Here is a 21,260-nt window from a genome sequence, read left to right on the forward strand (position 1 = left end):
CTGAGAAGAAAATTAACAGAGTGAAAACTAGAGCTTCTGCTCCTCACTCTTGGGCTTGTGCTGAACCACACTGTGGCTTATTCTCATTTAAAGGAACAGGTAAACAGGTAAAACGCTGCTTGTGTTTGGACCTTGTGATATTTTGACAAAACCATGTCACAGATAGTTAATCAAGGCCCTTCACTTGTGGAAAAGGGGTAGAACACATCCCGTTTAATCTAATCTAGAATTAGAGCTCATCCTGGATAGGAATGACTGCTCTGTGCACGTATGCACTGAGTCACAGAAAAGCAGTTCCATAAGCAGTACATTTGGCTGATCACATTTGTAAAACATGTTCAAGCTCTGATTAAAATGTAATCATATTTAACCATATGTACCTAATTGTCTAAAGTAAAGGCAGTGTGTCATTGTCATTTGCTGTGACTCATTCCAGCAGAAAATCAACACAGGTTGTCCACAGTGTGTGTGTGAGTGTGTGAAATTGCCCACAGGTGTGAGTGTGTGAGTGACTGGGTGAGTGTGTGAAATTGCCCACAGGTGTGAGTGTGTGAGTGACTGGGTGAGTGTGTGAAATTGTCCATGGGTGTGAGTGTCTGAGTGACTGAGTAAGTGTTTGAGGCTGTCCATACGTGTGTGTGTGTGTGAGTGACTGGGTGAGTGTGTGAAACTGTCCACAGGAGTGAGTGTGTGAGTGACTGGGTGAGTGTGTGAAACTGTCCACAGGTGTGAGTGTGTGAGTGACTGGGTGAGTGTGTGAAACTGTCCACAGGTGTGAGTGTGTGAGTGACTGGGTGAGTGTGAGAAACTGTCCACAGTGTGTGTGAGTGTGTGAAATTGCCCACAGGTATGTGTGTGAATTGTCCATGGGTGTGAGTGACTGGGTGAGTGTGTGTATTGTCCACAGGTGTGAGTGTGTGAGTGACTGGGTGAGTGTGTGTATTGTCCACAGGTGTGAGTTTGTGAGTGACTGGGTGAGTGTGTGTATTGTCCACAGGTCTGAGTGTGTGAGTGACTGGGTTGAGTGTGTGAAATTATCCACAGGTGTGAGTGTGTGGGTGACTGGGTGAGTGTGCGAAACTGTCCACAGGTCTGAGTGTGTGAAACTGTCCACAGGTGTGAGTGTGTGTGAGTGACTGGGTGAGTGTGTGAAACTGTCCACAGGTGTGAGTGTGTGAGTGACTGGGTGAGTGTGTGAAATTGTCCATGGGTGTGAGTGTCTGAGTGACTGAGTAAGTGTTTGAGGCTGTCCATACGTGTGTGTGTGTGTGTGTGTGAGTGACTGGGTGAGTGTGTGTATTGTCCACAGGTGTGAGTGTGTGGGTGACTGGGTGAGTGTGTGAAATTATCCACAGGAGTGAGTGTGTGGGTGACTGGGTGAGTGTGTGAAATTATCCACAGGAGTGAGTGTGTGGGTGACTGGGTGAGTGTGTGAAATTATCCACAGGAGTGAGTGTGTGAGTGACTGGGTGAGTGTGTGAAACTGTCCACAGGTGTGAGTGTGTGAGTGACTGGGTTAGTGTGTGAAACTGTCCCCAGGTGTGAGTGTGTGAGTGACTGGGTGAGTGTGTGAAACTGTCCACAGGTGTGAGTGTGTGAGTGACTGGGTGAGTGTGTGAAACTGTCCACAGGTGTGAGAATGTGAGTGACTAGGTGAATGTGTCAATTGTCCACATGTGTGAGTGTGTGAGTGACTGGGTGAGTGTGTGAAACTGTCCCCAAGGGTGTGTGTAAGTGACTGGATGAGTTTGTGAATTGTCCACAGGTGTGAAGCTATGAGTGACTGGGTGAATGTGTGAAACAGTGATTCCGGGTGAGCTCTGTACCCACCCCAACCTTGATCAGGATGAAGTCATGAATGAATGAACCTTGTAAAACTAATCTCACTATAGTAGCAGTACTTGTGCTACTTTGAGTGGTCTAAGGTTGCGCTTGGGTTGAGATGCAACACCATCTGAGGAGTGGACCCTTGTTAAACAGACACTGATCTCCTTCAGTTCCCGTGCAGACATGCTCCTAAACCCTCTCTCACCATCTCTCACGTGAGCCCCCTCCGAGCTGCTGCAGAGCCGCCTCCTGCCTCGCTCAGGCCCCTCACTCGGCTCGATTGATTTGTTTGCGAGTCGAGGCGGTGTGGGTGTAATGTGTTATGGCGTGTTGCAGGCTTTCTCTGGCCAAGCGCAGTGCCTTGGAGCTCGCTGGAGCTCAGCCGCCTGCTGTGTGCACGACAGCTGTTGTGTTTCCTCTTCCTGCCTATTCATATGGCTCATGAGTTCCAGCAGCAGGCTTTTATCTCTATCTCCTGTACCTCTCTTCTCTCTACCTCTTTCACCACAACCACCCCCCCCCCACACACACACACACACACACACTCCTCCCCAACCCTGCTTTACAAGCTCAGGAGTCAGAACAGGCTGAGCTCGCATTAAGGCCGCCTTGATGTCTGCTATTCTAAATGCGCTCCTCTCTGCTCTGCTCCAGAAATATCACTCTTTTTCTGGGAAAGAGTGGGGCGTAGCGCTCGGGATGGCAGGCCTGGTGAGAGCGCGCTTGGATATTAGCAGCAGCTCAGGCTGGGAAACCACTCGAGGGAGGAGAGAGGAGAGGAGAGGTGCAGGCGGTCTTGTACTCAGCGCTTTTATACCTTTGTCATGGCACCAGCTTACAGCTCCAGGCAGAGGGACGGAACTATATTCTGACAGGCCCAGTGAACTTGTGTTTTCACAGCTGATGAAGTAGCAGCGTATAAATATCTGATAAAATAGGGCAGAAGTGCAAGCTCCACTGGCACAGTACTTCATTTGTTCACTGCATGTGCCCATTCACTTAAGGATCTACCAACCCAAACACTGTGAAACAAGTATAACCTGCGTAAGTCAGAAAGTCGGGATCGACGGAGTCACTCTGGTTTTCTAAACAAGTGTAAACGTTGCTGGTGTGTGCTCACCTGACTGAAGAGGTGAGGTCAGCCTCAGTGTGAGTGTGTGAGCTGCGTGGGTTGGGGAGGGGGAGTAGGCTTGGCTGGTGGACTGTGCAGCGGCTGACAACTCTGTCTCCTCTCTCCCTCGGCAGTTCATGGCATCAAGTGGACTTGCAGCAATGGGAACAGCAGCTCTGGTTTCTCTGTGGAGCAGCTGGTGCAGCAGATTCTGGACAGCCACCAGACAAAGCCCCCTCCCCGGACTCACAACTGCCTCTGCACAGGCACGCTGGGTAAGGGACAGAAGGCAGAGAGAGAGAGAGAGAGAGAGGGGTACAGATAGAGGGTGGGGGTAATACAGCACATTTAAAACAGAAAAGTGCTGCAGGTCTAAGGCAGGGTATTGCTATATGTTTCTATGGAAGCATGGGACTTAACAGGCTCCAGGCTTAAAAGGCTTATTTTCAGATTCCTTTTAAAACCTTAAACAAACCCTAACCCTAACCCTAGGTATTATTTCTAATTAAGATACAGCTTCAAAGTCATTGTGATGCTTCACTGAGTTTATTTAGTGTTCCTTTATTAATGTAGAAATGTGTTTTATGACTTGTACCACTAGAGGGCCTCAGTGTGCTAAAGGAGGTTAGCATACACAGGGGTCAAAACACAGGCAGTCGAATGTATGGTTATCCTCCATGGGGCTCCTGAAAGGCCTGGGAACACCTGGGGTTCATCCGAGTAGAGCTGTTGCCACCATGACCTTGAAATATAGAAAATAATAATAATTAAATGTGTGTTTTGACTGGTTATCGTATATCGGTTATTGGCAACAGGGTTCCATTGAAGAGTAATATACATGGACCAAGCATATGTCTGATCTATCAGTGTCTAACTGCCCATCCACTTTCTACTTCTGTGCACATTAATATCACAATCCTTTGATCTTCCATCCACCTACAGTATCTACAGCTGCTGATGTAGAACTCATTTTAATTCTGAAACGTTCTCCGTTTCAGGTGCTGGCAGCAGCGTGCATCACAAATGCAACAGCGCCAAACATCGCATCATCTCTCCTAAAGTGGACCCGCGCTCAGGGGGCTATGGCAGCGGTCACTCCGAGCTACAGAACAACGATGTGTCCGAGGGCAAAACAGAGCACAGTCACGGAAGCAGCAAGACCGGCGCCGGAGGTGCTGGAGGAGGGGGCGTGGCACGGGAAAAACGCAATGGTAAAGTGCACAAGCCCGTCCTGCTGCACCAGAACAGCACAGAAGTGTCCTCCAGCAACCAAGTGGAAGTGCCGGACACCACACAGAACTCCCCGGTGTCCATCAGCAGTGGCCTCAACTCGGATCCGGACATGGCGGACAGCCCCGTGGTCACTGGTATGGGTCATGTGGCCTCGGTGATGAGCGGTCTGTCTCAGAGCGTCTTCATGTCAGAAGTGACGGGAGACCCGGTCTACAGCATGTCCCCCACTGGAGGCCCCAATGCTCATATCATGGGTCCAGACGCCACATCTCATGGGTTGGTCCTTGCAGTCACTTCCGATAGCCACAAATTTGCCTTCCCTGGGGGTGGAGGTACAGATACAGGTGGGCCAGGGACCACAGATGGACTCTCCATGCTCTCCGCCGCTGGCGTTTCTGAAGAACTGGTTCTGTCCAGCAGCCTAGACTCGGGCAGTATCAAGCTCCCAGAGACCGCTATGAACTTTGACCCAGACTGCTTCTTGAACAACCCCAAGCAGGGTCAGACGTATGGGGGCAACGGGCTGAAGCAGGAAAACAGTTCCTCTTGCGCTTCTTCCTCTACCGTGGCCAGCACCAACGGCCTGCAGCACTCTCCCCCCATGTCCGACTCCAGCTTCGGTTTCAGTGCCAACCTCATCAAGAACATCAAGACTGAAGACACCTCCTTTGAGCAGCAGCTAGCCAAAGAAAGTGGCTACCAGGTGGGGGCTGTAGTGAGCTGCAGCGTGTCCAGCGGCTCCAACTCGCAAAACTCTCTCTCCCTGACCCCTGCTAGCTCTCTGCTGCCCTCTGGTGGTGGGCTGAGCCCCAGCACTACACTGGAGCAGATGGATTTCAGTGCCATCGACTCCAAGCCGGACTTCTCTTCCAGTACAGCAGTAGGTTACGAACAGGCAATGAACAACGCACATATGGCCCACCAAGGCCACTCCCCTAGCTTCTTCCTCCAGGAGGCACCGCAGTCTGGACAGAACCAGCAGGGCAGGTCGAACAACGGCCAGAAGAGCCACCTGATGGAGCACAACTCCCATGACAGGTCTTACATGGGCCTGCAGGTGGTCAAGACGGACTCGCCAGGCAGCAACAGCCATCTCCAACACCATCACGGCCACCAGAACCAGCACAGGCCCAACTGCAATGGAGGCTCACCAGTCGACCAGAGCTCAGGGCAGGCTGGCTCTCTCCAGCTGCTGCAGTACCCAGGAGGATTCCCCAGCCTTGGACCAGAGCATGAGGAGGTGGTAGGCCACGATCACCCTGGCAATGGAGGCCCTATCCAGGCTGGTGGTGAAACAAGGGCGGACGGCTTGCTCAAATCTGGGGATCACTTGCAAGCCTGTGCAGGGGGCAATGCAGAGGGGGGATCCGAGCATTACCTACAGCCGAACTCTGAGAATGGAACAGCCGGAAGTGACTCGGTGGGTCTCAGTAACGGAAACTCCAGTGACAGTAACAACAGCAATGGTCAGCAGCAGCTCCAGCCTCTGCTCCAGGGGGCTGGGCTGGTGCAGGGGCTCTACAATGCAGTTGGAGGCCACCAGGCTAGCAGTGGTGGAGGAACAGGCATGGAGATTAGCCTTGACCACTTTGACATCTCTTTCGGCAACCAGTTCTCTGACCTCATCAATGACTTCATCTCTGTGGACGGTGGAGCCACAGCTGTGGGGCCTGCCGGGGCGCTCTATACTCACCAACTGGTGGCTCCACCTGGGTCAGATGGGCAGCAGGCTTCTGGGAGCAGCCAGCAGCAGCACCAGGAGGACGGGGCGAACAGAACAACCGGATACAACCCCTCGGAGTTGTGCCTCCAGCCCTGCTGCAGCCCTCAGTCTCTGGGCGGAGCGGCGGCTGGTGCGGGGGGCTCAGGGGAGGCGGGGTCACTGTCCTACATGCATGTAGCTGAGGTGGTGTCTGCAGCTGTGGCTCAGGGCACTCTGGGTATGCTTCAGGCCACAGGGAGGCTCTTCATGGTGACTGACTACTCGCCAGAGTGGTCCTACCCAGAGGTGAGTGTGTTCCATTTGAAATCTTAGCACACAGTTAAGGTAGTATCTCAGGAATAAGACTGAAATACAGAGCTCAAATTTAAGGTGGATTCTGGAGATTGTAGAGCACGTGCTTGTTCAGCTGTGCCATGTTTGGTGTTAATGAGTCAGGACAGAGTTTAGACCTGTGCACGGTTCGTCCACAAGAGGGCGACATGCTGTCACCAATATTAGGCTCATGTTTTCTCACACGTCATACTCAGATTCTGCCACTTGATGGCAGCAAAGCTCTTAGTGTATAACTAACTTTAACTAAGTGTAACCTTAAGGCAGAAACATGGGCATAAACATAAAAATAAAAACCAATAATGTCATTACAGTAAGTAACGATGGTGTGTGTTCAATGTGTGCTCTTGATTTAACAAATCCACATTAATAACAATAATAATCTTAGTTGGCTAAGACTTGTGTACAGTACTGTATATGTGTGTGTGTTTATATTGAAGGGTGGGGTGAAGGTGCTGATCACTGGCCCATGGCAGGAGGCCAGCAGTCATTACAGCTGTCTGTTTGACCAGATCTCTGTCCCAGCTTCCCTCATCCAGCCTGGAGTACTACGCTGCTACTGCCCTGGTAAACACACACACACACACACACACACACACACAAGAAGAAACCTTAGATAGAACCAAGACTCTCAGTGGGACACATCCTCCTCTGGTCAAACAAATGATAAACAATAGTGTTTTCATTTAAAACTTCAGGTAGAAGCAGCCTTGGAGTCTGTGGAGGTTGTGGAGGTCTTTAGTAAAAGTCTGTGCTGAATCAGTCCCATCAAATATCCAGGAGCTGCTGTATGTGGACGACAGGGGCCACAGATGTGGAGGGAATGTGTGGAGTGTAGCAAATTCTGGAAATGGAGGGCAGATAAGTGGTCTGAATGTGGGTGAGCAGGAGCCTCCATCAGCGTCCTGCTGGACAGGAGAGCAGTCATTAACTCAAAGGCAGTAGGGAAATGGCATTAGTCCAGTTTGTGTTTTATAGGAAATATGAATATAGTCGGAGTGTGGCTAGCTCAAACTACAACAGCCAAACTGAAAGAGAAGCGACAGGTAACACAGACAGGAGAGGACCCTGAAACACCGGCATCAGTCGTGCTGTCGATAAAGTGCAACTGATTATGTTTTCAATATTAAAAAAATATATATATTTAAAGTTGCAATACACAATTTCACCAGGGTCCCTGTCTATTATTGTAGTTCATCTATTTAACCACCAGAGGTCACCTCCTAAATCCTGACCATCGCACTAGTGCATTAATCACTCAGTCTAATGCAGCAAAGCAGGTAAACCACAACAACCAAACAGCCCCTCAGTCCTACAGTGACACCTCAGACAGGTTTCTCAGGCCCGGAATGTTCTGCTAAAATATCTATTTTAAATAATAATAATTTCATATTTTGCAGCTTATTTGTACTTGCTAGAAAATGAAATAAAACCGCCTACTGTACCTTTAACTAAAATGTAAACAAGGTGTTCACGCTCACAATCAAAAACCTGATGATGCCCTGACCTTTATTTATTTATTTATTTATTTATTTTTGTTTTCTCTCCCAATTTTAAAAGCTGCTATTTAAATGAAATCCCACCAGTGACTTGTGATTTAATTGAGCCGAGTTGCTGCAGCCTCGGGGGCCTGCTTCTGTCAAAGCAAGCGTGAGAATCTCTGGCTGATCTCTCCTGGGCGCTGATGCGATTTTCTCTGCCTGTCGCTCTAATAACTAACGCTCGTGTTCCTCTCTCTTTGTGGCTCCGCAGCTCATGACACAGGGCTGGTGACTCTGCAGGTTGCGGTCAGTAATCAGATCATCTCTAACTCGGTGGTGTTTGAGTACAAGGCCCGGGCCCTGCCCTCACTGCCTTCATCTCAGCACGACTGGCTCTCTCTGGATGGTAAGGACCACCTCGTTCTTCTTCTTCTGGCTTGCTCCTGCCCATCAGCAGTAAATGTCCTTCGCCGTTTATTGCTGCGTCTATTTCATCATCCTGTTGACATGATTATGATTTGTAGATGGTGCTTGGGGGGAAATCGCCGGTCCCTCGGGAACAGAAACCTGTGTTCACAGCTGAGTGGTTGGATCAGTGAATGCCGAGTGATTGACAGATTAATGGAGGGGTGGATCGTGTTCATAAAAATGGAGTGCATTCTAGGCTGGTTTTTGATGGTTTCTATCATTTGTTTTATAGGTTTGTGAGCAAACATGGAATACTTCTGGTCAAATGATGTTTTCACTCCAGAAATGCCCTTCTAGTCAACACTTGGCATTTTTTAATTGGAACTTGGGCTCATGTACAGCTGCTTCGGAGTGTCCCATTCTATTTGCAATGTGCTTTGTTTGTTTTTATTACTGTGGAAGACTTACCATCAGTGGAAGCACTTAAAAATAGATGAATCCAGTTATGAGTGGGTGTCTACCAACTTTTGGACATATTAAAGATATTCTTTAAGCCCTACACGTATAACAGATATTGCCCCTTTTCCTATATTCCACTGGGTAACCTCATTAGCATTTATATACGCAGCTTTAATGGGACACATGGACTAGTAGGGAATGTTCCTTAGGTTGATAATTATATTATAATTGTCATATCTTTGCCTGGGGCTTTTCTAATTACCCCACATTTGTATTGAATGATTAAATTTGTGTTTTAGAGACAGAGAGAGAGAGAGAGAGAGAGAGAGAGAGAGAGAGAGAGAGAGAGAGAGAGAAAGAGAGAGAGAGAGAGAGAGAGAGAGAGAGAGAGAGAAAGAGAGAGAGAGAGAGAAAGAAAGAGAGAGAGAGAGAGAGAGAGAGAGAGAGAAAGAGAGAGTAAGTGATATGTCTGTATTCTGACATATTCCGAATGGGCAGGACTCAAGGTTATTGTAGCCTGTGTCTTCAGAGCCTGTTGCTAGACCAGTGTCTGACCACTAGAGAGTGACAGAAGGTAGATTTTGAAACGATCAATAGCTGTAAAAGGGAAGGTGCACTCATTTTCCAAAAATTTGCATAATTCTTAATAAGGTTAAAGAGTGATCAGACTCTTCTAGACAAAACAACAGTGATTGTTATAGGAACCTGACGTCTGAAATGACTGGTAAATGGGCTTGTGCCTAATGTGGACTAAAAAGGTATAAAGAGGCTACTCCATCTTTGGGATATGGAGTACTGCATTCTCTGGAGTGATGGGAGGAGTTAAAGTGGCTTTTGTAATTCAAGACTAATTGTGCAACATCAGTCCCTGACCTCACAAATGTTGTCATTGCAGAATGCAATCAAATTCTCACAGGAACGTTCCAAAATGGAACTGGTGCAGCAGGTAGTGTCGCAGTCACACAGCTCCAGGGACCTGGAGGTAGTGGGTTCAAGTCCAGCTCCGGATGACTGTCTGTGAGGAGTTTGGTGTGTTCTCCCTGTGTCTGTGTGGGTTTCCTCCCATGGTCCAAAAACACACGTTGGTAGGTGGATTGGCGACTCAAAAGTGTCCGTAGGTGTGAGTGAACGTGTGTGTGTCTGGCACCCCCTCCAGGGTGTATTCCCGCTTTGCGCCCAATGATTCCAGGTAGGCTCTGGACGCAGTAGGCGATTCCTGAACTGGATAAGCGGTTACAGATAATGAATGAATGAATTAACTGAATTACATAAACATATGGAAAAACTGGTGGAATTCCTCTTTAACGGCTGTAAGAAGATTTATGCTGAAGGCCCAGTTTCTGCCCAAAACTGTTTTTAATGCTTAGCGCATCAGAAAGAGTATATTTCCTCACCCCTACATAAGAAGACCCCTTCTATGTGGGATTATGAGCCTTAAGAACACTTTAAAGATGCCGCAGATGATTTGCCCTGTGTGCTTTAATCTGGCTTAAGAGCTGAGTTCAAGAGAGAGCGTCTGCAAAAGGCTGATTTACAGGGAGGTTAAAGGTATTAAGGTCAAAGACAGAAAAGCTTTCCTGCTCCTTTCCGAGACCTTGATGACTCTTGTGTAACACCAGAGATTAGAGTTCAAGGTTGGCTGCCGCTTCCCTTAAATCCTTGTGGAAATATTCACTGCAAGACATACAGTGTGCTCTTCATGGAATGACCATTAAAGGGGATGTCTTTGATTGTGGGCAAACACTGTTCTCTCTGGTTTGTTTAAAGGCTAAGCACCACATAATGGACCTCCATGAATATTTCACATTATTTTAGTTACTGACATATATAAGTATGAATTAAAATGAAAATAGCAGCTTAATTTGCTTTAAAACTGACAATTTTATTAAATTGACGGAAAAACCCGAGCTCGCTACGGAAATTCTTGAACGCAACCGTGACGTCACTGGTGGACAACAGCTGAACAACGCCGCGGTAAAACACCGCTATGACTGACTGTTATGACAGTATCTAGCTAAATAACCAACATTATTTATGACAGTAGCCCAGAAATAAGCTAAACTCAAATGTAGAGGTACCGTTATTCTTGTAAATGTGATCAAAGTCGAACTTGAATTCATCCGACACTATAAACCTCCGTAATGCAGCTACGTAGCCGAGTATAATCTGAGCCACCGAGTTTAGCGAGTCAAGCTAACGTTAACTAACACCAACTAAAACAGGCGATATGAGTGTCCTTACCCTGTTTACCTCCATGTTACAGAGGCTCTTGAACACCTTTCGTTGGTGTCCTTACATGCCCATATTGTTGGAAAAGCGCCAGTGAAATGAGCTACAGATAACGGAGTGAGCAGATGGTCCTTTCCAAAGTGCCCGTTTAAAGTTGACAAATTGAGTCCATTTTCTTGATATTTTGGGATCTTTGGGCCATTTGTGCACAGATGTCCCACTGTACATTGAATGATTGCAGCCAAAAACAACACACCTTTTCGTCATTTTGCATTAAATTAAGTGCAACTTCTAGAGTTGTTGTCCACCATCTACGTCACAGGCAAGACGCCTATTACAGTTTCTGAACACCGTTGGGGGGGGACCAACGGTCTTTTAAACCTTATTCCTTGAATTAGTAAGAAATAACATGTTTTCTGACTATCAATAAACACAAGTTAGGAACTCAAACTCCACTGTATTTATTTGTTTGACACTTTCATATCGCTGGTGCTTAGCCTTTAAGTTCAAAAGTGAAGCATCTTTAAAGGTGGAACAGTACATTTGAGGGGAAAAAAATGACTATTTTTGTACTGGCTGAAGGTAATCCTGACCGTCTTATTCACTGTTTGAACTACCACAGAAACACATTTGTAACTCATTTTTGTACTTTTGATCTATAAGATTACCCACGTATGGAGCAAGACTAGAGCAATATCCACAACTGGGTTCATGCTTTTCAACATTTGGAGCTCTCTATTGTCTATACAGGTGCCTTTTCACTTGCGTGAGCAGGGATCAGTGAAGTGGTTTGGACAGTATTACTGTATTTTAATTTCCATGAGTAAACTTATACACAGTATAAACTGTGCATGGGCAGGATACTACCATGAAATGTTACCAGCAATGTTCTAGTTTCTAGTTCTAATATCTATCACCCAAATTAGAACAGCAGCAGCAGGGACTAAGACCTTGTGTTACATTCTAACATGCTTTTCTGTTCTGCATCTCATATGCTCAGCCATACTCCCTTCATTTCAAACACTGGGTGAGTAGCTGTCTACACATTTTGTCCGAGCAGTATTCATTGGTGGTACTTTCACAGGAGAAAGGAGCAAACTACTTTGAACCTTTTGCTAATGCTCTACTCCCACTCTGCGGTCCTAAACTATCTAATACTAATCTGTCCTATTTCACGATTCCGTGGGTGTTAGGAGACAGCAAGGGATTCCCATGACCCAAAAAATAAAGAATCATTTGGCCACACTAACGCAGGCAGGTCTTCAACTATATCGCCTCAAACGTTCATCAGATGTGTTTAAAATTCAGTTCACTGGAGTGCACTTAAGATCATCTTCATTTACAGTGAAGCCAAGCTTTCCTAAACAAGACACAGTAGGACAAACAGGGCCCTTAATCTGTTCCCAGAATCCTTTATTGCTTTGTGGCTGTTGGCAGAGAGCAACCTGATTTGTTAACTTCAGACCAATGATGCACAAAGGAGCAGAGGTCATGCAAAGTTTATTTTTATTGCACATACCATGATAGAAATAGACGTTCCCATCATCCCTTACAAGTGTGCAGGACAACTACACAAACTACACAGTGTGAAAGTCATTTCAGAACATCGAGTTTTGTTTTTTTCACACAATAAACAGAACCTTATTAGTGCGCTGTAAAATCCACTGAGTACAGGGAAATATAGGACGTATAGGAAAATAAACACGATGGCCATTTTCTCAGCTTACTGCGTTTATGTTAGATTTCCACAGCCAAAAGACCATGCCAGATAAATCCCATCACTTGCCCTCTTAAAGCCTGGTTTAAAAAAGGAAAAAAAACTCCAGCACACATGCTCCCTCTTTGGCCGGCCTGACTCACGCCGGGGCCGTGGCGTCAAAGAGCTTATGAAAATATCGGAGCATATGGACAATGTGACGTGCCTGCCAATTTGACGTCTGCGGCGCTAATCTGTTTGCGCTGATCAGCTGATGGAGCTTTAGCCAAGACAAACAATCCCAGTGAAGAGTCTGGGCAGTGTGCTGCGAGCAGGCAGTACATGGTCAGTGCATGTGTGCCAGAGTAAACGTGTGGAGCCCAGAGCCGGACAGAGAGGACTGAGCCAAACCTGGAACACAGTACTGCAGTCTGAACAACACAACAGTAAGAGACACTGGACCCACACACAGAAGTATATGTAGCTACACTGTAACACTTTGTTTAAACTTTTTCAAAGAGTTAATAATGTTATAATTTACATTACGTTTACATTTTAGTTTCATTACGTTTGTTTTCAGAGGAAATTAAATATTAATTTTATTGACTGTTCCATTCTATTCATTATACGTTAATTCACTTATAAACATCTGAAAATACCAACACTGTGTTTTGTTTGTGCTTATAAATTATGAATTTGCGTGTAATTATTGGATGGAATTTGGATGGGAGTGGGACCAGGCATTGAACAATTAAACAAAGATAAAAAAGTCTGATAAAATGATTAATCTTAGATTTGCTTTGATTATCTGTATCCTGCATTGAGATGAAGACAACACACCGTATATTCCACCTGACTCCTGTTAGTTTAGTGCTGATTAGAGAGAGCTGGCCTGGATTTGTTTTTAACCTATTATAAAGAACAAGTGAAAATGATGTTGATATTTAATGCCGACCGAGGGCCTTCACATTTCATTAAGCTGTTCTGTATTCATGTGACAGCATGTATAGTAGAGATTCATAGTACAGTGTTTGCTATTTCCTTTTTTAATATGTACAGAGGAAATATGAAGGCGCTCACTAACAGGCTTCATCAAACAATAAAGGTCAGTCTTTAATCGTATCACGTCGACTGAGGGGATAGGGTTTGGGACGCCATATTCCGTTTCATTTCTTTGGTAGGTAGATGATTCCTCAGCCCCTGCCCACCCATAGACACACCACTCACTGGAGATGGTATGTGTCAAAATAACATCCAGATAAATGCCAGAACATAAGGTTTCCCAGTAGAACGTTGCCCACAGCATAACACTGCCTTCATTCCAGAGTTCATCCTGGAGGCATCTCTTCGCCAAGTGAAGTACACGCAGGCACCCAACCGCCACATTGTTCAGAGTAGATCTGCTTCTGTTGTACCATGCATAATCTAGATCCACCTCAATTCTACAGAAATAAAGTAGGTCAGGCCATGGCTGGGTGCCCCCACCCCCTTTCTGCAGCGTGTAAACACTGTTTATAGAGTGGACAGTGTATGTGCATTCTATATGCATTATATGGCCAAAATGTTGTAGACAGGGCGGCACGGTGGTGCAGCAGGTAGTGTCGCAGTCACACAGCTCCAGGGACCTGGAGGTTGTGGGTTCGATTCCCGCTCCGGGTGACTGTCTGTGAGGAGTGTGGTGTGTTCTCCCTGTGTCTGCGTGGGTTTCCTCCGGGTGCTCCTGTTTCCTCCCACAGTCCAAAAACACACATTGGTAGGTGCATTGGTGAGTCAAAAGTGTGAATGTGTGTGTCTGTGTTGCCCTGTGAAGGACTGGCGGGGGTTTTTGTGGGGTGCCTAAGTGCCAAAACATGGGATATCATTTTGTGCTGAGTCTTAGAGTTCAGGCACATTCGAGTTTGTCTCACCTCCTTGTGTGAGTCTCTCCAAACACAGCGCTGGACTTGAGTTTATGGAAGAGCGCAAAGATGAGGATAAACAGAGCAATAAGCAAAATATGCCAAGCGAAAAGAGCTAAAATCCAGAGCTTCTGCGACTCGCTCCTCACTCCTGGGCTCTCATGCTGAACTGAGATATGGCTCATTCTCATTTGAATGAACAGGGCTGTTTAGACAGGGGGAGGACGCACCAATGGCAGACCTTTGAGAACTTTGCTCCGGAGCGTTCCATATGGAGATTTATCAAGCTGTAAATGTGCAGTTAAACATATATATCAACAAACCACTGACCTTAAGGTAGCTAATTACTGAATTGTAAGGGGTGTCTACAAACATTTGGACAAGCGAGTAAGCCTACCTCAGCACTGGCTGCCTCCTGTCTGCGGTGGGTTCAGTGGAGAAAGCCTGTGTCTGCGTGTGGCTCGTCCGTGAAGGTGGAGCGAGTGTTATTGCTGCAGCGTGCATTGACAGGGTAAAGTAGGGCATGCTGGGGGAAGTGTGTGTGTGTGGAAAGGGACAACTGCAATGCAGACAGCCCTTGAGGAAGAAGCTGTGAGTAACAGCCTGCTCGTGCTTCCACTCAAAGCTCTCTCCATTCACAGAATTGCCTCTCTTTCTCACACACACACACAAACACAGAGACAGCCAGGTGTAAGCAATGCTCTCATCAGTAACCTTTATAGTCAACTATGTTCACTCAAGAGCCTGCTGGAGTCAGTGAAGTCTGAACAGATAAAATATTATGAGGAATATCATTCACATGGATTTTATTTGGATGTAACATACAGGATGTATTTTGCATATAAACTGTATGTACACTACCTTGTATGTCCATTTTTGCTGCATATATGCATAATTTAAAGGCATCAGCTGGCATTAACACTGTGTGAAAATTTCATGATGAATGGATCAATAGGTTCCATTAACTCCCATTCACACGTAACGAGGTTTTACCTTAGGCTCATGCAGCTGCAACAGACAACTACCATTCTGTCGAAACCTCCAACTTTCTATAAGAATTAAACAAGCCGTGTGTGCACCGTTGAATGGCTGTGGGGGCAATTTATATTGAGGTGATTTCACTAATTAGAAGGGGTGGTTATAAGCAGCTAATGTTCCCCTCTGGTCATTGACATTCCCCTGTCAATCACAATTAAATATTTAGAAGTCATTTCCAATAAAACTAGACACAAGTCCACACTTTCACCCAGGCCTCTCACCTGCAGCTGGAATGCCTGGCTCGTCGTGTTGACGGGTTTTGTTCCTTAGGTGTATGATTACCCTGATGAGACTCTTTGGGGACACTGAAATGTCAATGCTCGGCCGTGGCACCGGCTGTTTATTTCGCTCATGATACACCTCCTGGAATAAATAAAAAATAAAAGACGACATTTCATCAATGTGAAAAACTTGATTTTCTCTGGAGAGGGGTTTAACACCTTCATTAAGGTCTTGACGTGCACTGTGTCCGAGACTGTGCCCTTATTCACTACACAGTGCACTATTTTCTTATTCTGCCATTTTGTGTTAGTGTTCAAACCATGCCTCTAGGGCTCAAGGAACCGTACCTTTCGAGACCACTCCACGCGTGTTTATCTGTGGGTGCAGAGTGACTTACATCACGATTTTACAAATGAGAGACATGAGGCGAGGTTGGTTTTTAGTGAATGAAGGAGGACATTTACAATTGAGCTCCATTGATAACGGGAATCCAAAATGAGTCCAGATGTTCCCGTGGACAACAGCTGCAGTCGTTACGCCGTTAGAAAACAAACTGTTAGACGGTGAAACCACGCGAATAGTGGAGCTCCACTTGTGCTGTTTCACGCTGAGCTCTTTCTTCTGCCTTCGCGCCTTCATTTGTCATAATGCAGAAAGTGGGCGGGGCTTGTTTTTGTCTGTTTCTTTCCTTTTCTCCCTCTCTCTCTCTCTCTCTGCAGCACTGCAGGTACGGAGCCACTGGCAGGACAAAAAAGGGGAGCATAAACGGCGTTGCCACGCAGTGTAACCATGACTGTCGGTTCCTCTGTTTATCTTTGATATTTTTTTGTGGAGTTTTTCTTGTCCACTCCAAACCTACGAGCTCCTTACCGACGCCAGAGTTCTTGGGGGTTTTCTTAGTGTCGCGGCAGAGTCTCTTTTCGTTGTACGCGTTTTCTGAGGCGAGCGACAGACTGAGCGCACATCGCGCCTGGAACGTCGTTTGGTTTGGCGGGGTTTTCAGAGCGCAAAGGTTAAAAAAGCCACCAAATACGCTGTCTCTGTCGACCATTTTGTAGCCCCAGACGCGTCCCCGCCACAACACGGGGCGCGGCGCGAGCTTTTAAACGGGCGCGCATATCAAGCTGAAACCAGGGCGCGTGTTTACCTGCGGCACGTGCCTCGTTTTTTCCCCACCCGTTTTCAGCGGAGACCATGCCTTCTGCGCTGGGATTGGCTAGAGCTCCATACTCACAGCGAGGAAGAGTTTCGGGCAGTACTCACTACACCGAGTACAAGCGTTTGTTGACTTCTGCTCATAAGTAACTGTGGGCACAGTTGGGCTGCAGGGAGTGTCACATTCACACCCCCAGACTTTCCTGGGGCCCTAAGACTAATTTTGATAAGAGGCCCCTCCCAGTAAACATTTAGCCGTTGTTTCAATGTTGAAATAACGTAATGACTGCCGTCTAATCAACGTTCTCTTAAGGTTGAAAATGAAAGTTGAAAAGACGTTCAAACACAGACATTGAAAAGACGATTATTAGACGTATTTTGGACGTCCACTGACGTTAATAATTGGTCCCGAAATAAATTACTTGTATAAAACACATATTGGACGTCCACTGACGTTATCGATTGGTGGAATTTGGACGTTCATTGACGTTTAAAATACGCCCTTGACAGACAGACTACTTTTAGACCTATTTTGAACGTCCAGGGACGTCCCTTGTTTACTGGGCTCCAACCTGAACTTCGAGAGCCAAATGTGACCATTTTTTGAAAGTGGCACCTGACTGTCCACTCCCTCCTCGTTTGGCATGTACAGAACAATATGAGGAGGTGTAAACCAACAATATTTATTCAATAAACAATATATAAATAAACAGTTTTAACAGTTAACTTTGTGATCAACCCTCCAAAGCATTAGTTTTTAGCATTAGTCTGATTTTGTAACAGCTGCAGCAAAAGAAGCAAACGTAGCTGTTTGTGCAGGTGTTAGTGTGATTGTGTGAATTATCACAGCAGCATTTAAGTTGGAAATGAAACTTTGAGGAATTCATCTTAGCACTTGAAAGTAACTACATCACTTTTTAAGGTGGAATAGAGCAGTAAGGAACTTTTAGGGTGTTCTGGTGTTGTTGGGGAAGTTTAAACGAGTACTAGGCAGAATAAACACATCAGTATATACTTTTCTGCTTCAAAGTTTTGTTCATGATACTGTGACGCTGCAAAGCTTTCAAGGTTGTGGAGAGCAGCTGCACAGTGCACGCCACCTTTAAATATGTGGACTGTTGTTTATTAACAATCCAACCTCGAGAAGAACAGTCACAGATTTACCTGACTGCTGTTCCCGCAGCTCCCGTAGAGTCTTTTTTTCCCTTTTATATAGGATAGTTTCACTACATCTTCTGATGATATCTTGAGACATGGGGGCCTTTGTTAATCTGTGGGGCTCTATGCAGTGTGTGTAGTGATATAAGGCGTATAAGTGGTATAAGGCGGTCCAGCCCTGCTCCAGGGTCTTGGGGGTACTAGGTTTTAGTTTTCTCCTCCAGTGCCTTTTTGGGGAGTTTGGTGTGTTCTCTATGTGTGTACACAGGTTTCCTCCAGGTGTTGTACGTTTTCCTCCCACAGTTCAAAAACATGTCTTGTCAGATGGACTGGCTGAAATCATAAGCAGGTGCATGTTTGAGTGTGTGAGTGACTGGGTGAGTGTGTGTGACTGGGTGAGTTGTACCCCTCTAGCTGCTGTGTGACACAGAGCATGGTGATAATAGGCAGCTGTTCCAAGTTGTCACTCTGTTGTTCAATGTTTTTCTACAAGCAACTGAATGCATATGGCAACAATGGGTAGTGTACACCTCAAAATCTCTGAAAGCACTCATTAATACACTAATGTGTGTATATAGTAGTGTCCAAATACTTATAGAGTCTTGATCTAATTATCGAAATATAAGTATTGTTGACGCAGCCTTAGGATCCAATCTCAAAGCCAAGGATGGAACTGAAGATGGCCAACTGTCTCATCCCAAAAAGTAGTCATCCCTCAAGCCTACTCTTGTCCTCATGTCCAGATTAAACCACTTCATTATACAAGCCTTGTCTGCACAAAAGAAACACTTCTATCATCAATGAGTGCACCTTAGAATAGTTCAGAAAGGGTGTCTACAGTGTACATTTCACGCACAGCTTACTGAATACCAGCCAGTGTTAGCGCAGGAGGAGGAGCAACACCGGCCAATCAGAGCGCAGGGGGCGGGGTTTGATGGAATACGGGTGGGAAACCAAAAACAAAGCCCAACAAAGCGCGGGTTGGCCTTTTTACCGCAGGCTGGCGGAGCTGGAGGGAGGGAGGAGGAGGAGGAGGAGGAGGAGAGAGGGGGATGGAGAGTAGCGAGCTATGGGCGCGTGTAAAGTGAGCGGGCTTTCTGTTCCGCTCCCTCTCCACGTCGTTCCTCCACTTTTTTGTTGTTGTTGTTGTTGTTGTTTTTCCAGCTCTTCCGCAGCGTCCATGCTAAAAGGCTTTGGAATTTCAGGATTTTGAGTGGGGGGGATTTTAGGAATTTCTCCGGAAGAACCTGATAAACTGATGTGCGCGTGGGTCAGGATGCTGATGAATGCCACCTGCTTTTCCTAAACACGAGGAGAGAGAGAAAGAGAGAGAGTGCATTGCAGGGGGGACCCCATGGACAGTGAGCTAGAAGGTTGGACATGTTTTCAATGACCATTAATGTGGTGTTTATGTGTCTGTGCCTGAGTGTGTGTGTGTGTCTGTGGGTGGGTGTGTAGTCTCATCTGTGAAGTGGAAAGTTGTGTGTACTTAGACAACAGCAGTGGAGGAGGACCACATTGTCCGGCGTACTTTGCTGTGGCCATTAAAACGTGCCGTTCCTCTGGCTGCTTCAAGGACCAGATGTTACAGATGTTTGCATGCAATACTTTGGGCACCCCTGGCCTAATGATTGTTAATGCACGGTTACTATCCAATGGCTACGTTTAAAATGAGTGATGGGGACATGTTAAAATGTGGCATGTGCAAAAGTTTGGGCACTTTTTTTTAATGTTTCCCATGTGGTTTACTCAGGGAATAAACAGATGTTTACAGACAAATGCACATCTGTATGTTTGTCCCCTTTAACAAATAGTGTCAATGACCAGGGGGTCCAAATCTGTGTCCAAATAGTAAATGAAGATTGCCTTTAGGTAACAGCTTAATCATTGCTCTTAAAGAACTCAGTGTCCGTGTTTCTTACGATGACTATGTGTTCACCGACTTTTTCTTGAATGTGTAGAAGGAGAGTATCATCACCGCATGGTGGGAGACGGTGGCCAGCGTGTTCTCCTCTCCCCACCCCTTCGAATGATTTTTCCCCTGTGGGGAATGTGATGTGATTAGATATCATTGACTTACTCCAGAGTTATTTTACTCCTATTAGACCATGTTGGGCTGACGGTAACTCGAGAGAATTAACAGTTATTTGCTTTGATTTCCCATTACTCTTCGTATTAGTGGGATACAAGCTCTCATTGTGGATTCTTTTTTTTTTTTTGGGACCGGTGGAGTGGCTCTGGAGCTGCGAGTCGAGTTTCAGACAGCCGTGTTTTCAGCACCACAGTCAGCGCTGCAGTTATCACTCCCCTTAGAGCAATATCAGGCCATATAGTTCAGTGTTTTCCTTGGAATAACTCACCATCTCATTAATAAGCCCTTTAGGAGGTAATAATAGATGCGCTGGAGCAGTGGGAAACACTACAGAGTCCAAGGCACATGTAGGACTGGAGACCACGGTCTTTACAGCAAGAGTGATGCCTTTTTAAAAACAGATCTGTACAAGATAACAGGTATTAAATGAGGCAGCTGTCATGCAGCGAATGGATGTCTCGTAAAGATGTGCTCGTTTTGTTTACTAGTTTTCTCCAAATGACAGAGCAGCAACCTGTTGATAGGCTGAGACTGGAGGCTGTAGAATTATACAACCCAGATGCTGCGGTTCATCAACATGCTGAGGCTATAAAACCTGTCAGCGGCTTTCGATTTCGCCAAAGTAGTATTTCAAAGCAGTCCTTATCTTTGGTCGTTTAAGCCGGCTTGGAGATGCATGAGCTTTGCGAGACTCTTGTTTGTGGTGATGGCTCAGATAACTGACAAAAAACAAAGAAAGTCACCATCCAATACACTTTTGAATTCATTTCTCAGATGTTCTTTGAGTGAAATCAGTCCATCAGGCATCGTTTGATTGACTTGTCTCCCAAAGATGAGATGGTAGCATCTGTTGCGAGTGAGTTTCAAGCAAGTTGCCGGGCTAATTTTCTTTCCAGGAACTGTTGAGAATCTCGTTGTCCTGGAATATTCTAGCTGTGCTGGGATGTGCATTGGTTACATTACCTTTATTTCTAGTGTGCAACCTTTTCTTTTTAGGTTTCAGGGCACTTTACATAATGCAACTCAAGCAAGATGGAGTTTCATGCATCTATAGTGTACAGTCATATCTATAAACTGCTTTACCCTGTGCACATCATGATGTTACAATCCTTAACATACTTTTAAATACAGGTTTAGCACAAAGTATTTAGTCCATTTACTCAGTTTGTGATTAAATACTCATTCAAAGCATAAGGGAAC

The 21,260-nt window shown here is 45.9% G+C and overlaps 1 protein-coding gene across 5 annotated transcripts in view; it reads left to right on the plus strand.

Annotated features, from left to right (window-relative positions):
• The window catches only part of camta1a (calmodulin binding transcription activator 1a), a 509,355-nt gene that overhangs the window by 448,134 nt on the left and 39,961 nt on the right, over positions 1-21,260 (plus strand). For 4 of the 5 annotated variants that reach the window (XM_066670611.1, XM_066670607.1, XM_066670608.1 and 1 more), the window contains exons 8-11: positions 3,073-3,213; positions 3,937-6,179; positions 6,665-6,791; positions 7,977-8,111. In XM_066670611.1, coding sequence (XP_066526708.1) covers positions 3,073-3,213; positions 3,937-6,179; positions 6,665-6,791; positions 7,977-8,111 — 2,646 coding nt within the window. Of the gene's footprint in view, positions 1-3,072; positions 3,214-3,936; positions 6,180-6,664; positions 6,792-7,976; positions 8,112-19,085; positions 19,342-21,260 lie in introns of those variants that run through there. The other variant, XM_066670610.1, reaches the window with a different exon arrangement.

Source organism: Hoplias malabaricus, chromosome 5 (genome assembly GCF_029633855.1).
Source record: "Hoplias malabaricus isolate fHopMal1 chromosome 5, fHopMal1.hap1, whole genome shotgun sequence".
In the NCBI taxonomy this organism is placed as follows: Eukaryota; Metazoa; Chordata; class Actinopteri; order Characiformes; family Erythrinidae; genus Hoplias; species Hoplias malabaricus.